Below are 16,925 nucleotides of genomic sequence, written 5' to 3'. Positions count from 1 at the left end.
TTAGGCCGTCATTTTAAATAAGAATGTGTCCTTAGCTGACATGCCTAGTTAAATAAAGGTTTCTGTTTTTTTTTTAATGATGTGAGCTACACATAAAATGATACTTTAAGGAAAATTGTTCCATGTTTGCGGCCAGGGAGCACGTACCTGGGGCCAATTAAATTGATAAGCCTCTTGAAACCTTCCTTTTCGACTGTGCTAATTGGTAGCATGTCCGTAGCATAATAGCATTTGTGATGTCTTTGTCTTTTCGATGTTTGCTTGTAGGGCCGTTGTTGGACTTCAAAAGCCAAACCACTTCCAAATTACTGAAACAGTTCAACTCTTTTTATCAACCATTTCTTCGTTGGAAGCTGCTCCTTCTCCATGGCTATCACTGCCACTGTTTTTGCCTACATCACTCATTTTTCGTGGTTAATAGTGGCTCCTCCATCACTCAAGGTGCTAAGTGCTTTTTAGTGGGTGTATACCTCTCCACATGCATATTGTCACTTATCCGCACGTTCCTGCTGCGTCAGAGGTGAAATGGACTGCTGTAACCTAATTATTCTATATCGACATTATCGAAAATGAATCTAAAGGTTTTTATATCGTTATTGAGGGAAGTAATTACTTCGATAATTATTGATATTGATTTATTGCCCAGCCCTACTAGTAGGGAGTTTCCAACAGGCTAATGTTCTACATAGTTTAATCGCAAAAAAACATGATAATGAAATGACCATAATCCATTGCACAGCTATTTATATATTTTTTGTACCTTTATTTAACTAGGCAAGTCAGTTAAGAACAACTTATTTACAATGACGGCCTATCAGGGAACAGTGGTTTAACTGCCTTGTTCAGGGGCAGAACAACAGATTTTTACCTCGTCAGCTCAGGGATTCAATCTAGCAACCTTTCGGTTAATGGCCCAACGCTCAGTTACTGGCCCAACGCTCAGTTACTGGCCCAACACTCTAACCACTAGGCTACCTGCCCAACGCTCAGTTACTGGCCCAACGCTCTAACCACTAGACTACCTGCCCAACGCTCTAACCACTAGGTTACCTGCCCAACGCTCTAACCACTAGGCTACCTGCCCAACGCTCTAACCACTAGGCTACCTGCCCAACGCTCTAACCACTAGGCTACCTGCCCAACGCTCTAACCACTAGGCTACCTGCCTCTAACCACTAGACTACCTGCCCAATGCTCTAACCACTAGGCTACCTGCCCAACACTCTAACCAATAGACTACCTGCCCAACGCTCTAACCACTACGCTACCTGCCTAGTGGTTTGTTCAGGCATTAGGCATTCTTGAGTCTGCAGCAGATATGCATCTTTTAAACATTATTTTATTAATATCGTGATAATTATCGTTATCAAATGAAAAAATATATAGATATCGTGATAATTTATTTGCCATATCGCCCAGCCATACCTACTACTAATCCCTACTACACCACACAGTTTGGGCATGATCTGATTTATCTCTAGAGAAAACGCAGCTAAATGTGCCTGGTCAATAGAGCTCACAGAAAAAAAACTGAACAAAATGGAATTTCAATATCTGAACAGAGTCAGTCAATTATCTGATTAAAACTGAAAAATAATTGCTCAGCGCTAACCATATGACAATAACTGTAGGGTAAAGACGTGGTGCTGGAGCTGGTGCTGGAGTTTGGTTAACTAATTTTAAAAACTTTCTGTTCAAGTCTGTAAAAGATGATGTGACACATTATCCACAATTCATAGTATGCGTTATGCATTCATGATAAAAAATGTTTAACAAACGTCAAACCTATATATAAAAGTAATGATTTTATTAGTTAAATTGACATAAATAAACATCAAATAAAAAAAAGAATGTACAAGATTTTTAAACTTAAGTTTGCTACGGTCTTATGATGGACAGTATATTCTGCTTCGGCTAGGCAAGTGCACACAGAATTGTCGTAATAAAAAAATACAAATACAGAATTTAACATTGAGCCCCTGTGTTTGGACAATAAAAGCGCATCTACTAATAAACTAAGTACTTCCTACTGTAATACAGACATCAAATAGACAAGATTTTACAGCAGACAGGTCATTTAAGCAATGGTCCCTATCTGCATTGTTATAGCTAATAAATAAATACATTTAGTGCATATTCTCATTTACCTCAAAGAGTCAAATGAAAAAAGGAACTATAAGTTAAAAGGTGGACCAAAGTCAATTTGGATCCGCTAGTTTCATAAAGACAGGAATCTCTGCGCTCCTCCCCCACGGTAAGACAGGCCAGCTATCTTCAGTATGCATCTTTACATAAGTTGTTTGTGTGTTTTGATAATCATTACTTGTATAAACCACCAAAAACTGGACAAAAGTGTTCAATACTGTGTAATTTGGGGGAAAACGAATCAAAATAAGAAAAAAAGACTTTTGACGAAACCACAACCATGTTCCCCTCAGTTAATGGGATGATTGCAGCAGGTCTCTCCTGGTTAAACTAAGTACATGCAGTTATGGAGTACTTCTATACTCACTTTTCTGTATTTCCTTGGAAAACAAAAATCAATAGTGATTGATACAGTATTTATCATTGTTCTTACACAGCTGTTGTTATTCCCTTAAATAATGTCTATGTAATGGTAAATGTTGCCTGGGCCTGAATGGACAGTAATACTATGTTTACTACTGAATAACCTCCTCCTCACCCTCTAAACTTGAGTTGATCCTTACCCAAGAGAGACAGAGGAGCATCATTGGCTAATGGCTACACTACACTTATGGTACTCTTAGAAAAAAAGGTGCTGCTGTGGTCTAAGGCACTGCATCGCAGGTGCTATCTACAACCTTAAAGGGTTCTTCGGCTGTCCCCATTGAAGAACCCCTTTTGATTCAAGGTAGAACCTTGTTGGTTTTAGGTAGAACCCTTTTGAGTTCCATGTAAAAACCTTACCTGGAACCAAAAAGGGTTCTACCTGGAACCAAAAAGTGTTCTCCTATGGGGACAGACGAAGAACCCTTTTGAACCCTTTTTTCTAAGAGTGTACCAAAGAGTTCACTGGCGGAAACTCTCCTCAGTTATAAACAAAATACCCCAGCTGTGCTTCTGTTCAAGACGATGACAATGTTTTGTAAACTACGAGGGGCCAGACTAGCGATGAGGAATGACTTTGTGTCGGCTGATAAACAGAAGATAGGATTCACACTGCTATACTTTAAAAACACATCCTAACAACATTTTTCAAAAGTGCTCCCCTGGAATGAGAAATATCAACAATCTAAAATGGTTGATAACTATCAACTTTATAAAATGTTTAACTAAAAAGCATCCTGTGCAGTTTTGGACCATAAGGAACAGGTTAAGTCTATGTGTGAACGGCATATGGGTTTTGTTGAGGTCTCGTGAGTGAACGGAGGTATCCATATCACCTCACTTAAATGACTGCATATCCTAATTCTCTATCTGGTGAAGAGCAACATAGCCCATTCCTTTCAATAAAAAACTAAAACAAATCAAATACAAATTCAGTAATGTTACATACAACAAGTGCTCTGTCTCTCTCTCAGTGGTTCTTTGGCAGTTACGTCTATAGAACGTTCAGTAGCACATCCTCCTCCTCCTCTGTACGCGGTTTCAGTTCCCTATCTTGATCGCCCCAAAGTACGTCCCCTCTGGTTCAGGATCCAGCATCCAGGCATTGGACACATTAACAAACAGTCCATCCCCTTGCTGTAGCATCACCCCCCTGCCCTGCTGGGCACAGTACATGTTATACTGGGAGTTATTCCAGCGCATGGTGCTTCCTGTCTTCATCAGCACCACAGACTTGCTGGGCAGGGACGTGTGTTTCTCGTGGGAGATGTACTGGATGAGCTGGGCGTTGTTCACGTCCACGGCCTGGGGCGTGGCATCGCCAGGCTTTGTCTCAGGTCCCAGGTCATAGTAGCGGAAACAGGTCTTGGCGTAGACGGAGTACAGGCCTGGCTCATCCACCAGGAGACGGCCGTCATGGTAACGCATCTTCTTCAGGTGGCCCTGCGCCTCGTCCCAATGAATCATAGCTGCTCTCAGCTCCCCTTCTGGAACAATACAAATACAACAGCCAATCAATAAATTAATGAATCAATCAGTCAGGCGATCAACTAACCAGTAATACAATCAGTCAATCAATCAATAAGTCAGTCAAAACTTCAATGATTATGTTATTAGTCAAATCTGTCAAACAGACAGAGGTTGTCAGAATTATATTTTCACCATTGTACTGTATACTAGTATTGGTTGCAGTAGGCTAGTTCTAGCTGTAAGCTGTGGCTTACTGTTGGCTATTGCTATGGACTTACTCTTCACATAGTCTATAGTTGCTCTGATTGGTAGATGAGCTGATGGAAGCCCCTCCCTCCCCTGGTTCTTGCAGCGTTGTCTGCCTTTCCTCGGGTCCTTCAGGGCGTCGAACATGATGGGTTCCGTCTGCACTTCCTGAGGAAATGGAAAGGGTCATCAACGGGACGCTACAATGCATGTCAGAGCAGAGTGGAACTGTGAGAGGGCGGCAGCGGAGTGAGGAGATGAGAAAACAGCCATCAATAAAATACAATTGTATTGGTCGGGTACAAAGTTTAGCAGGTGTTATGGCGGGTGCAGTAAAATGCTTATTTTCCTAGTTCCTATCAATCAATGCAGTAAATGTCAATAAGCACACAATAATCCAACATTTTGAGAGGAAAACTCACCTTAATGAACTGAATGATGAAAATATTGGAATAAAGTAGGCTAATGCAATTGAATGCATGTATCAAATTCTTGCTTATACTGAAACTCCCAAAGTCATATCCAACAATTAGCCTATACTAATTTAAAAGAAATAGAGTTTGGGAAATCCTGACCGAGATGATCATTATTGCCACTCCTATTTGCCATATCTTCAATCTAAGCCTCCTAGAAAGTGTGTTCCCTCAGACCCGGAGGGAAGCAAAAGTAATTCCGATACCCAAGAATTGTAAAGCTCCCTTTACTGGCTCAAATAGCCAACCAATCAGCCTGTTACCAATGCTTAGTAAACTTTTGGAAAAAATTGTGTTTGACCAGATACAATGCTATTTTACTGTAAACAAATTGACAACAGACTTTCACCACACTTTCGGAAAGGACATTCTACAAGCATGGCACTTACACAAATGATTGATGATTGACTGAGATAAATTTTTTGTTAGACTTCAGTGTGGCTTTTGACATTATTGATCATAGTCTGCTGATGGAAAAACTTGTGTTATGGCTTTACATCCCCTGCTATATTGTGGATAAAGAGTTACCTGTCTAACAGAACACAGAGAGTAATGGAAGCCTCTCTAACATAATACAGGTAGATTCAGGAATTCCCCAGGGCAGCTGTCTAGGCCCCTTACTTTTTTGAATCTTTACTAATGACATGCCACTGGCCTGAGTAAAGCCAGTGTGTCTATGTTTGCGGATAACTCAACACTATACACGTCAGCTCCTACAGCAAGTGAAATCACTGCAACACTACAATAAAGAGCTGCAGTTAGTTTCAGAATGGGTGGCAAGGAATAAGTTACTACTAAATATTTTAAAAACTAAAAGCATTGTATTTGGGACAAATCATTCACTAAACCCTAAACCCTAAACCTCAACTAAATCTTGTAATAAATAATGTGGAACTTGAGCAAGTTGAGGTGACTAAACTGCTTGGAGTAAACCTGGATTGTAAATTGTCATGGTCAAAACATGTTGATACAACAGTAGCTAAGATGGGGAGAAGTCTGTTCATAATAAAGTGCTACTCTTCCTTTTTAACAACACTATCAACAAGGCAGGTCCTACAGGCCCTAGTTTTGTCGCACCTGGACTACTGTTCAGTCATGTGGTCAGGTGCCACAAAGAGGGACCTCGGAAAATTACAATTGTCTCAGAACAGGGCAGCACGGCTGGCCCTTAAATGTACACCGAGAGCCAACATTAATAATATGCATGTAAATCTCATGGCTCAAAATGGAAGAGATTGACTTCATCACTACTTGTTTTTGTTAGAAGTGTTGACATGCTGAATGCATTAAACAGGTGCCTGTTTAAACTACTAGCACACAGCTCGAACACCCATATATACCCCACAAGACATGCCACCAAAGGTCTCTTCACAATCCCAGAATCAAGAACAGACTCTGGGGGGGGGGGGGGGGGGGGGGGGGGTACTACATAGAGCCATGACTACATGGAACTCTATTCCACATCAGGTAACAGTAGAATCAAATAAAAAAACGGATAAAAATACAACTTATGGAACAGCGGGAACTATGAAGAAACACACACAGGCACAGACACACATACACATGATAAGACACGCACTCTACACACATGGATGCTGTATTGTAAATATATGATAGTGGAGTAGTGGCCTGAAGGAACACACTAAATGTATTGGGTAAAGTGTTATGAAATGTAATGTTTTAAATGATATATAACTGCCTTAATTTTGTTGGACCCCAGGAAGAGTAGCTGGTGTCTTGGCAGCAGCTAATAGGATACTTAATAATTACAAATACACATTTCAGCACCGATTTGACTGGGACAGCGCCAACTCGCTGCTTTGAGACAAGAGTAGGGAACTCGTCTTGATTAATCAATCAATGTCAGATTTTTGTTTTCACTGAATCTCCGTTTGGATATTTGGTAACAATTAGGCTGGGAAAATGTTAACGTTAGCTACGATTTTTTTGTTTGCTCATATATTAGCTGACCCCCCCAAAATTCTAGCATATTACGTAGCTTAACAAGTGGAATTTGCTCTTCACTCGTGTAGTACCCTGTCCGACTCCCGACCAAAAGCCTGTGACTTGTCTGATAATCAATCAATGTGATTTTTTTTCAGTGAATCTCTGTCTGTAATTTAGCGACCCTCAGGAGGTAGGGTGGGCAGACCCTGCCCCAGGCTGGCAGCAACAGTCATGTTCATTGATGATGGGTTTGTTATGGTAATAGAAGAAGGGGGGAGCTGCACATTGGTTTGTGGGGATATAAATAGTGGGGAGAGACCCATTTTTTCTCTCTCGTGATTATTTCTCTGGGGAGATACCTCCCGCTGGACTGTGATTTATGGCTTGCTAGTTCATGCTAGGTTTGTTGTTTTGTGCAGTTCCCCGTTACTCCGTGCAGTGTAACATTCAAATGCCTGTTGGCATTAACCATATTTCCCTCTGTCCATTTGTTATTTAAGCTAGTAAAGTTATAAGATTGGGAAACCTGTAAACGCCACAGTATTTTTGGATAATTGATCTCTGGCTGGGCAAATGGAGGTCCTAGCTCATTTGCTCATCTAGCACTGATCAGAAACATATAGCATGCCATAATGTAGCCTAAATCAAGTGTATTCTTTTCCTCTTGACTCACGTAGTAGCCTTATATAATTTATCCACAATCAAGCTATGAGAGTGTGTCCTGTTTTATCTGCCTTAATGTAACTTAGCCTACTTCAATATAACAAATTAATTTGTCATTACACAGCATACAAGTCATTCATGCCTTTCAATAAAATAAAGCATTTTATTTTGAAATAAAATAACAAAGGGAATCTTGAATAATGAAACAATAAATAAGATGTTCTGCCAAAAATAAACGTTTAAAACGCCCTGTGTATTGGATGCATGTTTTATTAGGAAAACATTTGGATCAGTTATGGGTCTACTTTTGATAGTTTACTAGGTCCAGCAAGGCACATTAGCAGGGAAGTCTAGGGTGTACCACTTGACTTATTCCACATTTTGTTGTGTTACAACCTGAATACAAAATGCATTAAATAGATTTTTAGCCCAACCATCTACACACAATACCCCATAATGACAAAGTGAAAATATTTTTGGGCAAATGTATTGAAAACGAAATATCTAATTTACATAAGTATTGACAACCCCTTGAGTCTATACATGTTAGAATCACCTTTTGTCAGCGATTACAGCAGTGAGTCTTTCTGGGTAAGTCTCAAGAGTTTTGCACACCTGGATTGTACAATATTAGCACATTATTTATTATTTTATTCATCAAGCTCTGTCAAGTTGGTGTTGATCATTGCTAGACAGCCATTTTCAGGTCTTGCCATAGATTTCCAAGCCGATTTAAGTCAAAACTATAACTAGGTCACTCAGGAACATTCAATGTCATCTTGGTAAGCAACTCCAGTGTATAATTGGCCTTATGTTTTAGGTTATTGAATTTGTCTTTCACTGTCTGTAGGACTGAACCAGGTTTTCCTCTAGGATTGTGCCTGTGCTTAGCTCTATTAACTCCCTTGTCCTTGCAGACGACAAGTATACCCATAACATGATGCAGCCACCACCATGCTTGAAAATATGAAGAGTAGTACTCAGTGATGTGTTGTGTTGGATTTGCCCCAAACATAATGCTTTGTATTCAGGACATAAAGTAAATTTCTTTGCCACATTTTTTTGCAGTTTTATTTCAGCGCTTTATTGCAAACAGGATGCATGTTTTGGAATATTTGTATTCTGTACAGGCTTCCTTCTTTTCACTCTGTCATTTAGGTTAGTAATGTAGAGTAACTACAATGTTGTTGATCCATCCTCAGTTTTCTCCTATCACAGCCATTAATCAATGAAACTCAATCAAATGTATTTATGAAGGCCTTTTTACATCAGCATATGCCACAAAGTGCTGTACAGAAACCCAGCCTAAAACCCCAAACAGCATGCAATGCAGATGTAGAAGCACGGTGGCTAGGAAAATCTACCAATTGGTGCCCTTCTCTGCGAGGCATTGGAAAACACTCCTGGTCTTAATTGTATTTGTGGGGTACAGAGATCAGGTAGTCATTAAAAAATCATGTTAAACACTATTATTGCACACAGAGTGAGTCCATGCAACTTATTATGTGACTTTTTAAGAACATTTTTACTCCTGAATGTATTTAGGATTGCAATAACAAACGGGTTGAATACTTATTGACTCAAGACATTTGTGTTTTATTTTGAATACATTTCAAAAGATTCTAAAAACATAATTCCACTTTTAAATTATGGGGTATTGTGTGTAGGCCAGTGACACAAAATCTCAATTTAATCAATTTTAAATTCAGGCTGTAACACAAAATGTGGAATATGTCAAGGTGTGTCAATACTTTCTGAAGGCACTGAATCGGCTTTAACAGATGCATTGGCTTCTCCTGATACTGAGATGCGCTGACTGTCGTGGTCTCATGGTTCATCATTCTCCCGAGTGCACTCCAGCCTATTCGTATCGCTACATTTAAATATTTAAATCATCAGAAAAATAAGTTAAATCATGGCCACAAATTTCTCTGGCCCAGCCAATATTGGAATCCTGGCACCGCTAGTGTCTGCAGCTGACAGAGAGCTTTGTAGGCTAAAAGGTGCTCAGACACTGTTTTTTATTTTCTTAATACAGCACGGCAAGCCCAAAACCTGCCCAGCCCCAATCAATTCACAGAATTTGAGGCCTGGCTGGCTGTCAGGTTCGAGCTGGGAATGAGGGCTCTAGTGACCGCAAACCTCTATCTAGAAGTGATTTATCATTAGCCGAATCATAATACTTTCTAAGCAGTTGCTAGCGCCACATATTTCAACCAATGCTTATTTCATTGTCTATTTTAATTATAGCTTATGCTGTGTGTGTACAGGCGTGTGCATGTGTGTGTTTCCCACACACTTCTCCCATTAGTTCTGCCTAGTGAACCTCTAAGCCCGGAGCTCTGAGTTGTGAGCAGCACCAGAAATTGTGGTCTGGTTCTGGGACCCTAGGGCTGCTGGGTAATGTCACCTTTCAGATGGATGTTCCCTTCACAGTTCTGGCACAACTTGTAAATCTGATTAGATTCACCCCTGGAGTGGTGCGATGACATGTGTATCCCCAGTCAGAGCTACAGTACATAGACTGGAGACAAGACACAGCACATAGAGAAAAACATAGTCTCTATGCAAGTAAACAGCCTGCCTGCCTGCCTGCCTGCCTGCCTGCCTGCCTGCCTGCCTGCCTGCCTGCCTGCCTGCCTGCCTCACTGAACAGGTTCCGTGTGAAGACCTACTGTCTGTCTGCTAGAGACACTTACTTCCAGAACAGAGACATCCTGTAGATGTTTCAACTTGTTTTATAATTTCAGTATAATTTCCCACATTTTGATCAGCCCTGGTATGCCTGAAATCTCATCTCCGCTCTACCTCGAGCCAATAAATACAATTAAATACCAGAAACAAAAGCGAAGTGTTGACTTGAACACTGTTGAAGATTGTTCTTAAATTACCTGAAAACCACAAGTGGACACACAACACCTCTGAATAGGAATGGCACAGAGCATTTCAAATAAAACAGACTATTGCCCCGGCATGATCATCACGGTGGTTTGCAGCAACATTAGTGCACCTGCATAACACTAATATTAAGCCTTGTATATTTACTCACAAAACAGGAGCAGACAGACTTGTACGATGTTCAGTCCAAGATCAGTACAGTCTCTCTTCCAAAAACAATTTGCTGTGTAAACATGTTTACAGAAAAGTGGTTTAGAATTAGACAGTGTAAACAAGTCTGGCCAAGGCTATGGAGAAATCAGGAACTAACTCCCCCCTGGCCCAACATTTTGGCATTGAGCTTTGATTTGTGGTGAGACGCTCGACCACCTCATACCTCCTTACCAGGAAGAGAAGATTCCTTTCGCTGGAGAGCTACAGAGCAGAGGCTCAGGCTGGGGTAGTAACTGTTTACTACAGGACTGTAGTTATCCACTCCACTGATGAACTGTATTATTCTATTGTATCACCTTTCACCCAGTTCAGTCCACTGTCCACTGTGCAATAGACTACAGCCATGAGTCATCAGTTCCAACCCATTGAGCTCTGAGTATCCTGTGCTCTCTGACCCTCCTGCCATCATGCTGACCACAGGTCCAATGCAGCCAGCCCACTGTAGGTCTAATATGTCTGGATCAAAGAGCACTTAACAAAGGCAAACATGAGATGTGACAGCTCTTAATAATGCCTGCTCTTTAACAAACCCACTCATTTGTCAGCGAAGTAACACTGGTCCCTGGGAAGACTATCACAATGCACCCACACACCCACACACACACACATCCCAGGGCAGACTCTATGATAACACACAGGGAGCCAAATAGACCTTTCAGCCTCACACCTCATAAAGCCTAGAGCAGGGTTCACTCTGCGGCCTGGAGGCTGGAGCAGGGCTGAGACTACAACATGGGAACCATCCCAGTCTGAGATGTCAACCTGATGACACAGAGGCCTCCTCAGTCCAATGCAGAGCAGAGACAGCAGAGCAGAGACAGCAGAGCAGAGACAGCAGAGACAGCAGAGCAGAGACAGCAGAGCAGAGACAGCAGAGCAGAGACAGCAGAGCAGAGACAGCAGAGCAGAGACAGCAGAGCAGAGACAGCAGAGCAGAGACAGCAGAGACAGCAGAGCAGAGACAGCAGAGCAGAGACAGCAGAGCAGAGACAGCAGAGCAGAGACAGCAGAGACAGCAGAGTCAGCAGAGACAGCAGAGCCAGCAGAGCCAGCAGAGCCAGCAGAGCAGAGTGGGTGGTTTGTCTAAGCACTCCTCTGGGGCAACAAGGGCAAATTCAAAATACATTATGGGAAACTAAACACAGCTAAGCAAAGCAGAGCGGATTCCTTTCTTTCTGTGTTGTTTTAATTCCTGGAAAGATTCTGCTGTTGCCGGGGGAAACCTGTGCCAGCAAGATGGTGGAATGTTCCAAAAAGGATTTACAGAAAACCCATGTCAGACCTCAACAATGGTGCATTCCGCCCCGCGACCACCGTTCTACGCCACTGTTACTGATGAGCGAAGATTACTCAAGGCACACACACATTCGTACGTTATGCCATTGTCATTAATGAGTGAAGGTTATGCATGCACTTAGCAATCACCGCCGCCAAACCATGACATCATTTGATTGGTGCCCCATGTACAATACAGTAAACTACAGGCAAATCGGACTCTAGGCCGACCCCCCTCCTCGCTTTATTGGGGAGGTGAAACATGTCTGACCCCTGATCAGTGGGTAGGGACTGGGAGGATGGCTTGACCTCTCTACAGGCTCCTGACCACACTGGGGTTAGGGTTTGAAGCTGGGTTTGGCTTAGGGTGTACATTTGCTGTGGTAGGCACAAAAACAGAACCATGGGAACAGCAAGACTAAGCCCAAATTTGAGAATGGGTAACCTTGTTTTGGTTATAATATAAACGTCTCACCATTTACCTACTGTACACCCCATGCTGATAATACTGTTCACTCATGGATGCAAGTTATAGGAGGAGGAAATGCTTACCAGGTGTAATCTGTTATAGGAACACCTTGTTCACTTGGTGAAATACAATTGCTGAACATACACACCATGGTGGTTTCCCAGTAGTTTCCCCCAGCTATTGATATTCTGGTTTGGCCAAATAGGACTGCCATAGGCTAACTCACACACAGGACAAGGCTGTTTCGTGTCAAAGAATCAGTGAATGAAGCCAAAAAGGAAACAGCTTCGGAATTTATATCCTGTAATCTGATTTACTTTCGAAATGGCAGTTATCTTTTTTATTACATACCAAATAGTGTAACTAAATAACATCTGATATAAGATTGTAAAATAAATTGTAACCCAACAATCTCTGAGCTTTAATGACAAACATAGCTCTATTAATTGTACCTTACCAGGAAGTACCGGACAACATTAAAGTAAAAACCCTCTAATGTGGACCAATGAGAGGGTTGGTTATTATGATCAGACAGGGGTCGACTCACCTCCATTGGCTGCTGCATTGCAGAGGAGAGATCGACCTGGGAACAGAAACATGGGCGTTAGGAAGACACATATTACCTAACAATCCCCCTAATTTATCAGAGTAAAACAGACACAGTTTGTTGACAGGTAGCCTCAAGTGTGTCACAATTCACTGACTGAAACCTGGAAGACCTACGCTGACTTTTAGTGACAGCTTGGCAGGCAGTGTATCCATAGGTTAGAGGTGCCAGTTCTCTGTTCAAGTCTGCACCAGGCCTCTTCAACCATTCCCCATAGCCATACCCATTCCCACCCTTATACCCCCATCTAGAACCAGATGCCCTGTACATCCTGGTCTCTCAGATCCTGAGGCACGGTGCTGTGCTGCCTCCTACTCCCCCATCAGATACAGTAACTCCTACAGATGTTCAGACAGGGGGAGCAGTGCATCTGGTCCTTGTGACAAATACAACTCTAATAGCCATTTCTCATTTTTACATTTAAGTAATTTAGCAAAAGCTCTAAACCAGAATGACTTACAGTACAGTAGTGATTGCATAAATGTTCATACTTTTTCATACTGGTCCCCTGTGGGAATCAAACCCACAACCCTGGCGTTGCAAGCACCATGCTCTACCACCTGAACCAGGGACATCATGATAATGATATTATCACGATACTTAGGTGCCGATAGGATTGTAATACATATCCTAACGCTTCAAACAACCGACAGCGTCATTGTGCAAAATAGTATGCAGCATCATCTGGATATGTATGCAACAAAAGTTCAACATTCACCTTCTGCTACCATTTCTATCAAGCAGTCTAAGCATACAGTTTGATCCATACGTTGGATAAATCCAAGGTATGAACCACACCGAACGCACTGCAACTACCTCTGCAACTCATTGCTGCAAGGCAAACACAGCGTTCCATTGGAAATGAATGTAATTCTGGTGTACCAAAATGCAATGACGCTGTCAGTGTGTTCGAAGCGTGAATGTATTGTGATTCAATACTGTGATTTTATTTGCGATTCGATGTTCCAAACATATCGCTCACATATTGTCTGCTGCAGAGAGACAAGAGAGCCATGAGAAAACAAGTTTTGTTCAGTCATGGAAACAGTTTGTGAAAACAAATTGGCTCCCTATTTAAAAAGAAGATGGAGAACAAGCTATGAACAAAAAAAGCTGGAGTTTTTGTGCAGGTATAGCCACCTAGCACAAAAATAAAAATGCGATATTGTCAAAACGATACATCGTCAAAAATAATATCCCGATATGTAAATGTATAGTTTTTACTACCATCTCTCGCCCTCTCTCTGCCCGTCTCCTGTTCTCTTTCCTCTCCTTCTTTCTCTCTTTCTAGCTATATATCATTCTCATCACTCTCCTCCCTTTCTCTCTCTCTCCCAACACCCCTCTCTCTCCTTCCTACTTGGGCTCTTCTCCAGGAGTTAACAAGCTCCCGACACACACCACTGTGTTTATGCCAAAAGATTGGTCAACCAACATTGACATCATTCTGCAGCAGGCTCTCTCCATACACACACACACACACACACACACACACACACACACACACACACACACACACACACACACACACAATTCTGCAGCAGGCTCTCTCCATACACACACACACAATTCTGCAGCAGGCTCTCTCCATACACACACACACACACACACACACACACACACACACACACACACACACACACACACACACACACACACACACACACCATTCTGCAGCAGGCTCTCTCCATACACACACACACACCCATTCTGCAGCAGGCTCTCTCCATACACACACACACACACACATCATTCTGCAGCAGGCTCTCTCCATACACACACACACACACACACACACATACACCATTCTGGGCTTCATTAGGCCTACGTGTGAAGACTGATGGAGCATCATGATGGAACTGAAATGTTTTCTTGTTGTTTGGCTTGTTGAAACATGATTATCATTCAACTCTAGAAACCACCATAAAGCAATAATAACAACCCAGAAATAATGTTAATGCTGTCTTATACAAGACTGATTGTGCAGGGTGATAGTGGTACATGACAGGTTAGCTACCTGACTGGCACTGAAGCACATAAATATCACTGCCATGTTATTCTGTCTCTCTCTGTGCTGAGGCCTAATGGCTTGACTGGAGAAGACCTAGAGCTAAAATTTAACAACTGGTAAATATTCATATTGTGTTTTGTTACTTTGGCAATACCAATGTGTAATTATGTCAAGCCAATACAGCATGTTTGAATTTGAGAACGTTAAACATCTTCAGTAGAGATTATTGGATGGTTTTTAAAACCACCTACCCCAACTACCTCATACACTTTAAGAAACATTTGTTTTTTCTCATTTCCGACAGAAAACTGAAAATAACAGAGTAAACATTCCTGCTTAAGTAAAAACAGATGTATTTTACAAACAAGATAACTTGAATGACATCTTTATATAGGCTACAATATCCCCATTTGGCAACACTCACTATTGAGATTTATCTTTGTGAAAACGGGAGATTGCTTTGATAAGGTCTGTGACATGGAAAATAAAGTCTTGCTGAAATAACTTAACTCCTTATAATCTGTGCAGACAATCTCATCAGTAGAGAAATGTGCTATTTCAGAGTGCTGACAGCTGGTTTTACTATTGGGGACAAATTCACAGAATTACCGCCACTGGGTGTCGAGAGCAGAGATTGTTCAAAAGGAAAGTGCTCGCGCACTTCAGCCGCAAGTTCCTCAAGAAGTCGCGAGCCCAAACTGTATCCGCAAACCTGCAAGCTTGAATGATATTCAACAATGTGCGCTTGAAACAGCAAAAGGCTATAGGTTTGGGTATTTCAATGCAATGTAAACAAGACAACTGTTTAATGTAGCCCACTTTTCACTCTCAATTTTAAACTTAATGTGAGTCAATTACAATTTCAAAACGATGCAACAATTTTTGCAGATTGTTTTACCCAATTGTCAGGCTGCTTGTTTAAAGTCGAATTTAATGTAGCCACCCGCAAGTTCAAGATATAATGCTGACGCGCACCTGTGCACATGTCGCAACTCGCAAGTGTGTCGCATAGTTATGTTATCACCCGTTGTGCGTCTTGAAAAGTGTTTCTTACCTCTTGGAGATAACCTGTCAAGTGTAACAAGATCGCCACACTCGATGCAATCTGCAGCAATCCCATAACAGCCAGAGTAACGAATATAAACGGTCTATATTTGGGTTTCGAGCCATGGGACGGGTGGTAGCGGGACTGAGCGCCCTCCATGTCGGCGTGGTTCCTCAGGTAGCCTCGGTAATCATTAGCTGCCATGGTGAGTCCTGGTGCTCTGGATGAATAGACTACTCTCACTGGAAGGAAGGAAGTTCTGAACTTCTGACAGAGGAGAGCTATAAACAGTGGGTGGGCAGAAGACTAGCGGCTCCCTCTGTAGAGAGACAGCCAATCAGACGAAAGATATCTTTAGTCTAGTTTGTGTGTGTGTGTGCTACCGTTAAAGACAACGTCGTGCATTCACACAAACATACACAGAACCATAACTGTGGTACAGGACAGGTTCATCGAAACCGGGCTCTTTATAACACACAGCAGTTGCGGCGCGTCAAACCCCCTCCAGCCAAACGAGCGGACACCTGATCATCTTCCCACTCCGACGGTGATGGAATGATTGGCAAGGTTACATTTGCTAGATTAAAAAAGAGATATGGCAGTTATAACCACTTTATGAAGGTTTTTATAATGATAGGAGTCTGGGAAAGTCATTTTTATGCTAAAGATTTCCCTTGAAGAGTGAATGTAGCTGATGGACTTATAGCTTATACTTTGAGAACCAACAATCACCAAAATAAAGATACGTAGTCAGGAAGAATGGCATGGGGCCCCCATTGATTTTGTTATGTTTAGTCATGGAAAAATGTGTAGAATTTAAGGAAATTAGCTTTAAAACTGCACATTTTTCTCTCAGCCCATAGCAAAATGTGTAGAATAGCAGGAAAATAACTTTAAAACTGTAAGCATTTCTCTGTGCTTTTTTTTGTCTCTGCGGCCAACAGGAGGGGAAGGGCCTCTAACATGTACAGTGCCTGATTTTGTGTCACTAGCTTAGCTTACATACAATACCCCATCATGTCAAAGTGGAATGTTTGGGG

The 16,925-nt window shown here is 41.8% G+C and overlaps 1 protein-coding gene across 1 annotated transcript; it reads right to left on the bottom strand.

The window, feature by feature from the left end:
• Positions 1-1,787: 1,787 nt before the first annotated feature.
• On the bottom strand, positions 1,788-16,158 carry LOC115155721 (tumor necrosis factor ligand superfamily member 11). The gene is made up of 4 exons (XM_029702622.1): positions 15,895-16,158; positions 12,770-12,805; positions 4,317-4,452; positions 1,788-4,055 (listed from the first exon to the last, which is right to left on the bottom strand). The coding sequence occupies exons 1-4, from the start codon at positions 16,087-16,089 to the stop codon at positions 3,610-3,612; spliced, it is 813 nt and encodes a 270-aa protein (XP_029558482.1). The 5' UTR covers positions 16,090-16,158; the 3' UTR covers positions 1,788-3,609.
• Positions 16,159-16,925: the final 767 nt, after the last annotated feature.

This window comes from Salmo trutta, chromosome 20 (genome assembly GCF_901001165.1).
Source record: "Salmo trutta chromosome 20, fSalTru1.1, whole genome shotgun sequence".
Lineage (NCBI taxonomy): Eukaryota > Metazoa > Chordata > Actinopteri > Salmoniformes > Salmonidae > Salmo > Salmo trutta.
This window is presented reverse-complemented; position numbering and strand designations above follow the sequence as displayed.

What these genes read in the sequence shown, in the direction of transcription:
- LOC115155721 (XM_029702622.1), bottom strand. Translation starts at nt 16,089, where the DNA reads ATGGCAGCTAATGATTACCGAGGCTACCTGAGGAACCACGCCGACATG. An exon ending in TGACAGGTTATCTCCAAGAG is followed by an intron (nt 12,806 to 15,894) that starts GTAAGAAACACT and finishes TTCTGTTCCCAG; the next exon opens with GTCGATCTCTCCTCTGCAAT. An exon ending in AACTATAGACTATGTGAAGA is followed by an intron (nt 4,056 to 4,316) that starts GTAAGTCCATAG and finishes GTATTGTTCCAG; the next exon opens with AAGGGGAGCTGAGAGCAGCT.